This window comes from Vulpes vulpes, chromosome 4 (genome assembly GCF_048418805.1).
Source record: "Vulpes vulpes isolate BD-2025 chromosome 4, VulVul3, whole genome shotgun sequence".
In the NCBI taxonomy this organism is placed as follows: Eukaryota; Metazoa; Chordata; class Mammalia; order Carnivora; family Canidae; genus Vulpes; species Vulpes vulpes.
In genome coordinates, this window is record NC_132783.1 from 25415875 (window position 1) to 25429200 (window position 13326).

Below are 13326 nucleotides of genomic sequence, written 5' to 3' on the forward strand. Positions count from 1 at the left end.
TTATAAACCCGAGGGGACACATATGAGAGCTCTCCCTACCTTTTTTTTGAAGTTCTCTTCCAATTCCAACCTGCAGGAATTAGGTGGACAAAGAAGGCTTGGGGCTATACACACTGATAATTCATAAGCTGTCATCTGATTGGATGAGGATTGTTGCTCAATGTTGTAGAGCACTCCGAAAAGGTATCGCAAGAGAACAACGTTCACTTTTGGCAGCTGGGCTAGAAGCCTGAAGTCAGAAAGATGCACTTTTAAATAAGGCAAGTCACTGCACTTAGCAGCTGGAAGTATAGAGATGGAGAGCAGAGAACATCTTTCTAGATCTAGTATACAGCCTGCTGTAGCAGAGTTCCAGGCATGAACGTATACAAAAATGTTTTACCGAATTCAATTTCTGAGCTAACCCACTCCGTTTAAATGTTTGACAAACTTTAGGTTATGCCACTGGCTGTTGATGCACTGGCATCTCTTTGGCCACTGACTTTTGTCTACCAGTTTCATATATTCAGAAGTTATACAATGACTAATGAGTCAATGTTAATAAGGTCAGGAGAAGTACAATAATAGCCATAAGGCATGTCTGTATTCTGAAACTGCCCTCCATGGGTGACAAGAATTGAAACTATGTGGCATTGAATGTTATTTTAGTGGTCAAAGTGGCAAGAAGTAAACCAATATATTCCTAATAGTATATTGGCTGTATTTCTGAGCCATGACCAGAGTAGAGTAATTATTGCATCATTACCTCTGGGCTGCATTTATTTTTTTCTTCTCTGTCACTTCGTCAAGAACACGAAGCCATTTTTCATAGAGGTCCGATGAAAGTAAACTGCCTTCAATATTTTCAAGAAAATCCTTATGTGGATAAAAGAAAAATACACACAGACACACTCACATATACAAAATATATATTGGAAATATTACAGAGAAAACACTTAGTTGCAAACTTCAGTTCAGTCTTACTTCCGTCATAGATACCCAAACTGTGACCCACATGGAACTCTGCTCTGATTCTCCATTGACTTGTACGTGCAAAAGCAGGTGTGTGGATTTTCTCCAACAAACATGAAAGCATCAAAGCAGAGCCTAGGCTTCAGTGTAAATGAGGACAAAGCTCCCTTGTATCATATAGCACTTACTCTTTTGTGTGCTTTTCTGCAAACTACTACATAAGCTACTCTCATAATTGTATCATTCTTCCTTTCCTGAACTATACAAAAGTAGAGAGTCTAATGGCAAACTCGTGATGGTCCTGAGGATGTATTCATTTCTAGTGTAGGCCAATTCTCCAGATAGTTTGGCATGATACTATTCAGGCCAAGGTTGCAGAGTCTGATTCTCCACAAAGATTAGTCAACTTTAAGTAGGGAAAGCTTCAGGAATGTCTAAGAACTCTATGCACACGTGGTCACCATCTTCCTAGTCTGTGCCTATAACACGGGAATAGAAAAGACCCTATTAAACCTTGCTAGAAACATCAATTCCATGTGTGCACCTTCAAGAGGGCAACACTTATCATGCTATTCGAGTACCTAATGTATCATCATTCTTTCCCCTGTCTCTTGATGCCTATATATATATTTAGTGGTGTGTTTTACTGGACCTCAGTGTAGTAGTGGTCAGGGACTATTGGTATCTTTCATATAGTTGAACGAAAATGAGGGACAAGAAAAGACCAAATGTGACAAGGAAGGACCACATAGGACCTTGATTGTAAGAGTGTCATCATTACTGCCTTAACTTAGTTTTGTTGAGAGCTGATAGCAAGTGCCAAGGTAGATGGATTAAATTCTCTATTCTAGTTCTCACTTCTTTCTCCATTCCCATTTTAGCAATAGAATGGGATATCTGTGATGTAGCTGTATAATTTCCAAATTAATATAGTTCTTGAGTTGATCTATTGAATTTTCAGAATTCCAATCTACTTTTGTCTGTTGCACCTACTCCAAAAGTTAGGTTTATCAAAACTGGCATGTAGCAAGAGCTGGCTAACATGTCGTTATAACCTTGGATGGTGGGCTAGACATCACAAATATTAACTAAAGGATGCCTAGGATGTGGTGAAAGGAGACACAAATGGCAAAATCATTCCTCCATGACTTATAAAGTAAAAGGCATCAAGAAACAGGAGACAATGCGACAATGATGGTTAAGAATGATTTGGTCACCTCACTGAGCCTTTTTGGATTCCTCATAAAGTAAACATTTGCTTACTATTGTGAAATTCCCTACCTATTCTCAAATTTTTCGTATGATTTTTCTTTTGGAAACTGCCTTCATTAGGATCGTGGTGAGGATGTCATCCAAAGCAGGATGTTTGCTTTGGTAAATATTATGTATGTGTGAGTGTATATTTTGAAATTTCTTAGTATTAATAGTATCATATTAGTATTAGTATTTTGCATGGAGTCCTCAGGTAGGCTGTTTGTGGTGAAAACAGAAAGTATTTCTAATGTATGGGGCTTTTAACTCCTACAGTAGCTTCCTTAAATTTGATTTCATGAAGTGTTTTCCAGTTTGACAAGTTCTTAATCAGTTATGCCTATGTTGGTTCCTGGGCAATCATAATGAAAGACACCATCACAGCTTCAGTTACCCATGTGTGGTAAAGCTAGACCTTTCCCCACCTTTAAAACACATGCTACCACATGAACAGATTTGCTGTAACAGTTAACTCTGTCCCCAGAATTTAGTTTCTCTTTTAGGATTCTGCAGGATTTTATACAGGCTGATTTTCTGAAGATGCCTTCCAGGAGTGGTCCTTTCCGATTGATCACGGAAAGCATATCCTGTAGGAAAAAAAGAAGAGCATATACATTTTGTATCCCAAGCCCAGAGCAGAAGCTTGTTTCCTTTTAGAAAGAGCTAGGCTATTGGATGGTATACGGTTTTAGAGCTGGAAGGACTAAAGTCAATTTAGATTCTTTAGTCAATGTCTCTCTATAGTTTCTACCCAAAAATCCACCGTACAGTCATACACTGAAACATTGTAATCACTTATTTTAATCAGCTTTTTCATTGAATTTGCCCTTTTAAATCAAACTTCTGTGTTTCAAGGCCTTTGTGGAATCCTCGCCTGTCTCCTACTTTACCAGTCTTGGCTCCTTATTCTCTTACATAGATGCTCTTCCCCCAGTATGGAAATCTTTTTGCCATACTCATTTCCCATTTGTTGATTCCTCTTTAAGTGATTGTATCCTCCATTCCAACTATCTCTATTTCCCTTCTTCCTTAAAAAAAAAAAAAAGCTCAAAAGCTCTCTTCTTATTATCTGATTACATTTCCTTCATGAGTCTTTCACTGTCCTTTGCTCTATCTTCATGTCCCCTCCCTGCAGTGTAGAAAGATAATAAGGGCTGGAGTCTGATAGACCAAGGGATCGGAAACCTATTATGCTTCTGATCATTTGTGTGACCTGGGGCAAATGTGAACTGTACTGAAAGCTAATTCATTTGTAAAGTATGGAGGATAATAGTTCTAGCTACCCCCTAAAATTGATGTGATGCAAGGACGGGGTAGTAGCAAGCATGGAACTAACGTGGTTAATTTCTTCACACCTAGGATAACATTCCCAAATGTAGTGTAGGGTTGCAGAGGTCCTGGGTACTCAGGAAATTTCCACACTGACAATTCAGTACACCGATTTGAGATAACAAGGGCAAACTCTGTGGCTGTCATTTAACATCCTCTTTTAGAATTAGCAGATTCATATATGCCTCAGGATGAGTCTTTATGCTTAGGTAAGATGTTTTCAGTTGTTAGATTAAGTAGACTCCGTTGAAGGAGACCTGAGACTACTGTGAGTTCAGGAAGACAACAGCAGAATGTGAAGATGATTCATGCACACAGAGTCCATTTTGACTGATCTGAACAGGCCTACATGGGTCTCGGTGGAAACAAGTGGAATAGGCAAAACGTTGTTCTGCTGTATTGGCCAAATGACTCTTCAGTAGGTAAATCAAATGACACTAGCAAAGCTTCTCAGCCAAATCCAGGGACTGTCTAATGATTTCTCCATTTGAGGGTAGGTTTGCATGAGAACACTTTGCCTCTCCAAGGTCCCTCTCCTCAGGAAGGTAAAAAAAAGACCAAACTGAGACCTACCAGTATTGGGAAGGGCAAGTTGTCCTTATCACATATATTTGTGAGTGAAACCCCAAAGAGCTGTTGTGGTATTGCCGATGGTGCAACTCTGCACTGGTTTTTCTGGCAAGTGCCAGAGCGCCGCCAAAAGGCCCAGTCTCTGAAAGCAGTGCTTTTCATGGTCTGGCCTGAATCTAAGGAAGAAGGGAGATTAGTGTATTTTAATTCACTTAGCATTATTTTCACCATTGCCATTTTGCAGCGTGTTCGTTGTAGTGGCTAGAAGAGTGAAACTGAGTCATTTGTTGTGTAGAACTCTCCACGTCCTGATGTTGGCTAACAGCATCCTCATGGCATTGATAAGTTCTTGGTCATATCCTTCAGACTGATGGTTAAACCTAGAGACTCGATCAGACTCAAGGTGAGTACTCCCTGTGTCATCAGTTACTGCCAGTTACAAGGCATCAGGAGGCACTGAACCTGTAGATGTGTTTTCTACTGGAGTGATCAGTGGGTTCAGGTGTCAGATCTGATTTTAAAAGCTAGAAGGATTTGGTATGCAAATCAGGCTGAGTTTGGTAATCCTCTGCTTTCACAGCCAGTCTCCCCTCAGCCCCAGATTTCCTCTTTGGTTTCTGAGTGCTCAAGTTTCTACCATCCAAAGGATCTGCTTCTCAGGACACAATCTGCCTGAGCCCTACTTCTATGTTCCTCTGCTCTGGGCCATCTTCAAGGATGACTTGCTGCAGTCAGGGTCCTTGGGATGTTGTCATTACATGCTGGCTATGTGGTGGCTGTGTTTTCTTGTCATATCCCACTAACCCACCCAGAGATGATGTTTTTGGTTAAATAGGTTTAACATTTACTGAAAGGAGCCTAAACCACAATGAAGTGTGGAAACCTACTTCCTCACACACACACTCAAACATATATGTAAATATACATCTACACACAAGTCCCAGGCTTGAAAGAAATCATAGAAGCGAAAAAAACAATGAGAGGTTATGAATGCACTTATAGAGGTTATGAATGCATATATATATTATATATATATACGAAGGCACCAGTTTCCAGAGATGATTTTTAATTACTCAACATTCCCTATGAAGGAAGAGCTTTCCAAAGAAAAGGTGACCAGCAGTGAAAAGCTGAGTTCAAAGTTTCTAGTGCTCAGCTGTGAATGTTTTCCTTTGAAGATTCCTTAACATTGCTTAAATAACTGATTTTTGAAGAGTCCAGAGATGAGCCAAGGTTTCGAAGGATAAGCACATGAGGAACATTTCACCAAATAACCTTGAACACCCGGCCACTTGGCTTTTCTGGGATGTAGTGAGTGCATCACCACCTCCACTCATGTGGGTGCCAGCACTGCACCAGAAGCATCCTGGTCCTGCCACTTATGAAGCTCAGCATTTTAAAGCTTCGGTTTGCTCAACTTTAACATAAATGATGCTACCTACAACTCGTTAAACTAAATATATGATATACTACTCAGCACAAGGCATGGCTCAGGGCAGCCTTGAAAGTGCTCTGAGGGTATAGAGAAAGACAGGAGTTAAAGGTCTTCCCAAAAGATTTAAAACAAGGAAACAACCTTCATAGAAATGAGTTGGGTCTTGATGTCAGACTTTTGAATTTTTCTAAGCTTGATTTTGGGTAGTTTTTGCATTCTTTCCTATACTGTTCCTCCTCATTGATGACAATAAGCTCACCCAGAAAGAATAAACTGTGTGTCTGAATTGTGTTTAAGCATGGAGACATGAGCCAAGGGAAGGCACTTGAAGAAAAGCAAGCGGCTCACCTCTCCCTTGCTTGTTCTGGGCTGGGTGCCTGGGCTTCAGTATGAAATGGATTTGCATCTCTGTGATCTTCTGCTCCAGAAGGAGGGCCTCCTGAGTTGGGGAAGGAGAGATGGAGTCCTCTGCTTCCTTTGGCAGTGCTTTAGTAGATGGAAGATGGCTCATTTTAATTCCATAGGGATGTTCATGTCCTGTATGGAAAGAAACCTGAATATTTAGGATGATGGTGATGGCTGTCATCAAACTACCTGAGTGTAAGCATCACCCTATTTGTATATGTTGGTATTCTTGTCATCAAGAAAAAATTTGTATATGTTGGTATTTTTGTCATCAAACCAAACCTGAGTGTAAGCATCACCCTATTTGTATATGTTGGTATTTTTCTGGGACTTCTAGATAAAGAAGGCTGTGCCTCCTCAGTGAGCATCATATGCACCCTTGTGGGAACACCTTACAGAAAGCGTGTGCCCAAGGGAAAGATTTTAAGAAGAGAAAACAATTGAAAGCATGTTACTTTGCTTGAAATACATATATTCATGAGTGCAATAAACAATGCTGACTTTTGCTGGGTAACTATCTGAGAATGTTGAAGGTTTTCTAGTTTGTGCCTTGACACTAACTCCATCTATACATCTTAGGCAAATTACTTGACCCCGTCGAGCCTTACACTAATTCTTTGAAATGCTTGTCCACACACAAACTTATCAGAGTGAATATATTAATAAGCATTGGTGGTTAATATTCTTATTTTTTATTTTTATTTTTTGGTTAATAAATTTTTAAATATTTGGAGTATATATATATATAGAATTGCTATCTTCACTATTCTCTCCAACAGAATGTCAGTCGAACAGATTTTTTGTTCATTTCCTTTTGTCAATTCTCCAGCCAGAGCTACTCTAGAGTAGTGGGATGGGTTGCCCTTATGCTTTATGGTTCCCTTCCACTGCTGCCCTCCCTCTATGGGGTGTCCTGCCAGGCAATGATCAGAAGGAAGGGTGTGCAGAGTGGGAAACCCAGAAGCAAACTGTAAAACGATGGTTAGAGAATAGAAAACCACACCCAGAGCTATCCAGAATTGCCTGCCAAGTGATTTGTTTTGCTCTTTTATGCTTTAAATTGTTTTTCCTCTCTAGAGAATTCTCAAAGACCCTATGAAATGATATGGATTTCATTTTTTAAGAATAGAATGAAAATTCTCATTCTGTCATTCCAGATTTATTACTGAATGTACCTAAAGGAGCTTTTGCTGTTCTTTTCATCCGTCATGAATGCAATGTTCACAAGAATCACAGGGACTTCGCTCCATTAAGGAAAAAGAAGCTTCTATGACAGCAATACAACCAAACCAAGATAACCAGGAGTTAATCCACAATTGAGAATTGAGAGTATGTTTTAAAAAATGCATTTTTGAATGCTCTAATGGATCATCATGAACGACAGGCTCTTCAGATTCCTTAGAGCTGCGTTCGTGTGTGAAGCTATTCAAAGTCTCAAAAGTTACCATCTACATCATTTTATCTAAATTAATGCACTTTATTAAAACATATATAAGTATTTAACTTTTTTCCTTTTTACTGCTAAGCAACTATTTTTTTAGATTTTATTTATTTATTCATGAGAAACAGAGAGAGAGAAAGAGGCAGAGACACAGGCAGAGGAAGAAGCAGGCTCCATGCAGGGAGCCCAACGTGGGAGTCGATCCCAGCTCTCCAGGATCACACCCTGGGCTGAAGGCAGCGCTGAACCACTGAGCCGCCAGGGCTGCCCCTGTCCAACTTTTACAAAGATGTCAACATTAATTCAAAACAGGAAGTGGTACTGAGGGGTTTTGTTCTCAGTGATGAGCTTTGTGACTCTATAGTCTAAGACTGGGAATATATATTTTGCAGAAAGAAATTGGTTGTTTTTTAAAAAAAGGAAATTGGTTGTTTAGATTTCCAGATTATTTGAAAAAGAGTTATAGCTTCACAGGTTTATTAAAAGGATAAAAAATTTCATGTAAGAAGGAATGCTTTAAGATTTCTAGAAGAGATTATTGTCACCATTACCATCCATTACTATACTTCAAGGCCTGCTACCAATCCTGTCTTCTTTTTCTTTTTCTTTAAACCCTTCCATTACTGGAAACACTAAACAATTTTGCTAATCCAAAGATTTTTTTTTCAGAGAACTTGTGCTAATAACTATTTTAGAAGAGGTGCAATCTGTTTATCAATAACCTTAAGAACAGTGATGGAAAAAACCTGAGAAACAGCAAAGTGCAGGCGATTTCATCAGTGAAGATGAGAGGAGTTTAAATGTGATTATCTCATTTTCCTTATGATGCAGAGAAAACTGGGCACAGGGCAGGGGTGTTAAATACATATCTGTACCTGGATTCAGAGACATAACTGGATTTTAGAGAATTCTCACAAATAGAGGCTTCTTAGCAGTTAGGAACTAGAATTCAAAATTGACATATGAAAAATAAATGTATGGGAAAAATTCCAATCCATTTTGCTTTCATACCTAATGAGTAAATAAGTAAGTAAATAGTAAATAATCACACTTTTTCAAGACAGCTCTGTTTGTCAGGTAAAAAGAAGTAGAAACAAAAATTTACATTTCTCTCCCTCACTAAATCATAGCTGCTGAATGAAGAGATGTTATCAATGCCTGGGCAACAGTACCTGGTAATTCTTTATTAAACATGTGAGTGAATATTGCATGTGATTTTCACTTTTAAGGATTTTGAAGCTTAAGAAAGAACAACCATTACTTTGAAACTTAGAGTTACAATTTTGAACCTAATCAATCCCATCTTAGATTTTCCCTGACACTTACCAATTAGTGGAAGTTTTTCCTTGCCAGAACTCGCCCACAGCTGGAAGTCGTTCTCAGAGCCCTTGGAAACAAAAAGAACTAGGTGTCAAAACATATCTTTCACAGTACTTGAAGAACACATTTCCTTAGCATATCTGTGTTTCCAAAAAGAAAGAATTGGGGCCAGGATAAATGGTATTTGGTCCATGGAGGTAGCTATAGTACTTGTTAACTAGTTCCCCTCACAGCTTCCAATAGACTGTCCCAGATTCTTGCAATTTTTGATAAAGACCGGGAAACCACAGTACAGCCAGCCCCTCACTTTGTGGGTGGCCCATGGTGTAAGAAATGAGATTTGTGTCCCTTTACTATGGAGTAAAAGTCTCATCTCAGAGTCCTCTCTTCTGCTGTCTCTAGACTCCTTGGATAGCGTTGGCCTTTGTCTCCAAATGTCCCTGCCCAGAGATGCATGTTGTCCAGAGAGCCATATACTCTGCTATGACTAATCCTGAGCAAAGTAACTTGAGAGGCATCAATAGCTCAGCAGCCCTGAGCCAAAGGAGACAAATGCCCAAGAGACATTGAGGAGATAGTGGACGGAAGTCTGCCACTGGCTTTGGGGCAGGCAAACTCCACTTTAGGGAGAGAAAGGATGAGGACTCTAGGCAGCATGTCAGATGCAGAAAATGATTACTCCCAGCACAATTATTGCCCAGTAATACTGAAAATCCCAATTGTTTGAAACAAACAATTCTAAATTATAAAGATTGCTGAACTATTTTAAAGAGTCTTCCTGGAGACTAAAGCAAAAAAACGTTTGAAATGGAATTATTGGTAATAGTTATCATGTGCCCTTGACTCCTGATTAAAAATCATGGCCTTCACCTTATGAAGGAATGTCATAGGTATGGGCACAGACACAGATACACACACACACACACACACACACAGCTAAATCTGCTCAAGATTGTGTTGCAAATAAGAAGTAAGAGCTAATAAGGTAGGGTAGGGTTTGGAAATGCCATGCTGGAATCCTTTAAATCAGGTATACATAAAGCCAAATAAGCCCAGTTCTTCATTAAAATAGAAATTCTTTGCCTAGTGACATTGATCGCTTTAAGTAAAGAAAATCACAAACATGAAATAAAATGAGTTAAATCATTAGTCAATCTCCCCACCTTCATCCCTCAAACCACTCACTCTCTTTTCCAGGATTTAATTCTTACTTAGGGTTTCTATATCATACAGGTTAGAAACGTATGTAAAGATGTGCTTTAGTCAGTACATATAAATTCAATTTTATTTTGGATGTATTATTAAATGTTGTTTGTACAGAAATCATTGATTTCTTCTGCCAAATTCTCGTTGCTCTGAAATTTTAAAGGCCTTTATTATACCATTGGCTCAGATAGAATTTACAAACAATCTTATGATTATGTCACATCACATTTACAGAGGATTTTGGATAAGAAGCTGTGCTTTCCAAGTGCTCCCTTTGGTTCTCTCCATCTATCACTGTCCCTCTTTTTTCCCTTATAAAACCTCATCCTCAAATATCTTTCTCTTTCATAAAAAGAGATCAGCCCCAGATCCATGGTCTTATTCAGAACTTGTCTTTGTCTTGACCAGTTGCTAAAGGGTATGAGCTGCTTCATCCTCAGGATCTGCATCAAAAGGAGGTAGCTTGTAGTCATGTAGTCTTTATGTCAAAATGTACAACAGAACATGTAATTTAGGATTCATTAAACGGATTGAGTCCTTCCTTGTGTGATAACTAGGGTCAATAGGGATGGAGACGTATCAGAATTGAAAACACAGAAAGAAGAGTCCAATAGAGGAGGAAATATTTAGAAATTTAGAAACAACAATAAAAAAGAAACTTAGAAACATCTTTATTGTCTGTATTTAAAATATATACAGTAAACTGCATATTGTTATTAGCACTCTAAAATTATAGTCCAATTTTAGGCTATAACTTTGAATTTGCAGAAAATTTCAAATGGGAATATAAGAATAGCACTCATGTATAAGCTAATACTATAGCTTCGCTGCCTTCAATTTCTAAAGTTGGAAGGAAAAATATGAGTATGTTATCCACAATAATCAGCTGTCTTATGATGGGAGGTGCACAACACCTACACACACACACACACACACACACACACACACACTCACAAAACTCAGAAGTCAAAGTTGGTTCGTAAACTAAAAATAGATAGTAGGCAACTTACGGTTATTCCCAGCATTGTTAGTAACATGTTGATAGTGTCATTTGCTGTGTCGGAATTTGTCACTGTTACAGTTACGGACTGTAAAAAATAAATAAGAAAAATTGCTACAATTTTTTTAAAATTTAAAGCATGTGACCAAATAATTGTCAAATTATTATCCATACTCCAAAAGTAAAGCTTGTTTCCAGGTAATGACAAAGTAAAGCATGTGTAGAACACGAACCCTTAATTATAATTTCATTTTTTTATATAACATGAAGCTAGTAGGAAACATGTCAGTAAAACATATATTTCCCTCCAAGAATTTGTGGCATACAAAATACAGCAGCTGAAGCAAGGAAGAGAAAAATTGAGAATTCTAAGAGGGCACATGGGGTGACCCTCAGCTCCATAAGGCTATTTCCAAAATGGTGGGAGGGGGATAGTATTAAAGGAAGGCACTAGATACTTTCCTCTCTTACTGAGTTGTGTTTGTATAGTATGGCTTAGTTCCTTTGTTTGTTTGTTTCTGGGTTTTTTTTTTTTTTTTGGCTTAGTTCCTTTGTAATTACATAGTCGGTTTCAGTAAAATCAGATAAGAACTGGCTATGAAAGACACTTTTTAAAAACTACTATTTAGTCCATATTTTCTTTGTCAGGCATCATGGTTAACTAAGACTTCCATTGTTGCAATCTCTTAAGACTGATGAATCTAGGAAATGAGACTGGAAATGTTAGAAGTTGATGTTCCATTCACAACTCTGCCAGCAAGTAGGTACTTCTAATACCTCTCTATCAGACCATACATTGAGAAACTGCTCCATACAACTAGGAAAAGTTTAAAGAAAATTTTCTGAAAGGGGTTAATAGCAATCTGAGATGGATCTATAAGACTATCTGAATTACAAACTATCTGAATTACAAAAATTACGAAAGTCATATAAGAGAATATGTAACCAGAACATTTACTATGCATACAGTTTTTATAACATGTTTAGGCAATGGGGCCTGTGTCCTTCGGGAAACAGTGCATAAAGAAGAAACAGCACAAGTGGACACCCACAGGCCTTGAAAATATTAAAAGCAAAGTTAAAAGAAACTCTTTCATAAATCACTCCTTGTCCTTTCATTGTATTTTTCTTCTTATGAATTGAATGCAATTGCTTGATATCACAGATGGTCCCAAAGTAATTCAATAATCATTCAAATAGCAATTCAAATAGTAATTTAAGGGATGTATGTATATTTTCCTGCATGTTGTAGGTTCTCCCAACAGACAAATTCCATTAGATAGAACTCTCTCTAAACAAATAACTTCAGAAAAATAAACTATTTTTTGAAATAATTCAAAAGAAAAAGAAAACTTAGGTTATGTTCATGAGTCAAAACTGTTACTTAATATATGAAGAACCAGGAAAATGAGATCAATTTTCAAGAGCTGAAGCCACACCTGAGATGATCTCGATGCTTAGACTATTAGCCAAACACAGCTATTACAATAATGCTCAATGATACAAATGAAAATATGTTCACATTAAACAAAAATAGAGGCATCATAGTATAGAAATAAGAAGTATTAATGACTTTTCCTTATTTGAGAGGAAAAATATTTAACATAGAAATTTTTATCGGAAAAATATTTTTATTTATTTATTTTTTTTGAAAAATATTTTTAAAAAATTTATTGACTAGGCTACATTGCATAATGGAGATGATGAAAAGAAGTCAGTGATTTGAAAATAGATACTAGAAATTATCCAGTGTGAAGAAGAAAAGGGGGGAAAAGATTGAAAAAAAATTACAGAGCCTGAGGGATCTCTGAACAATGTGAAAGTGTCTGATATGGAAAGAATGGAACTGTCAGGAGGAGAGAAAGAGAAATAATGAGGAAGGAAATATTTGATGAAATAATGATTAAAATTTCCCAAATTTGGTGAAGACATAAATTTACAAATTCAAGAAATTCAGAATATGTCAAATAGGACAGATTCAAAGACAACCATGCTTAGGAACTTCATAGCCACTCTGCTAAAAACCAAAAATAAAGAGAAAACTTGAAAGCAGCTAGAGAAAAAATGACAAATCACCTACTGAGGATTAATGTTTAATCACAGACTACTCATCAGAAAGCATCAAGACCAAAAGACTGGAACATCTCTAAAGGACTAAAAGGAAAAAAATTTGCAAACAAAATTCTACACCCCCAAAAATATCCTTCAAGAGTCAGTGTGAAATAAAGCCATATTCAGATAAAAGAAATTAAGTAAATCTGTTTGCAGCAGTTCTGCACAAGGAATGCTAAGAATCATCTTTCTAGGATGAAGTGAAACAGTGCAGTGGGAAACTTGGATCTTTAAGAATGGGTGAAGAACATCAGAAATGTTTATTTCACCAAAACTATACCTCAATAAAGTTGATTTTTAAAAATC

At 37.5% G+C, this 13326-nt stretch overlaps 1 protein-coding gene across 1 annotated transcript in view; it reads right to left on the reverse strand.

Moving 5' to 3' along the window:
• The window catches only part of LOC140598732 (rho GTPase-activating protein 20-like), a 36409-nt gene continuing 23083 nt past the window's right edge, over positions 1-13326 (reverse strand). The window contains exons 7-13 of the mRNA XM_072757260.1: positions 10919-10996; positions 8709-8769; positions 5885-6073; positions 4105-4277; positions 2628-2789; positions 746-855; positions 1-229 (exon numbers count right to left, since the gene is read on the reverse strand). Coding sequence (XP_072613361.1) covers positions 1-229; positions 746-855; positions 2628-2789; positions 4105-4277; positions 5885-6073; positions 8709-8769; positions 10919-10996 — 1002 coding nt within the window. The remainder of the gene's footprint in view (positions 230-745; positions 856-2627; positions 2790-4104; positions 4278-5884; positions 6074-8708; positions 8770-10918; positions 10997-13326) is intronic.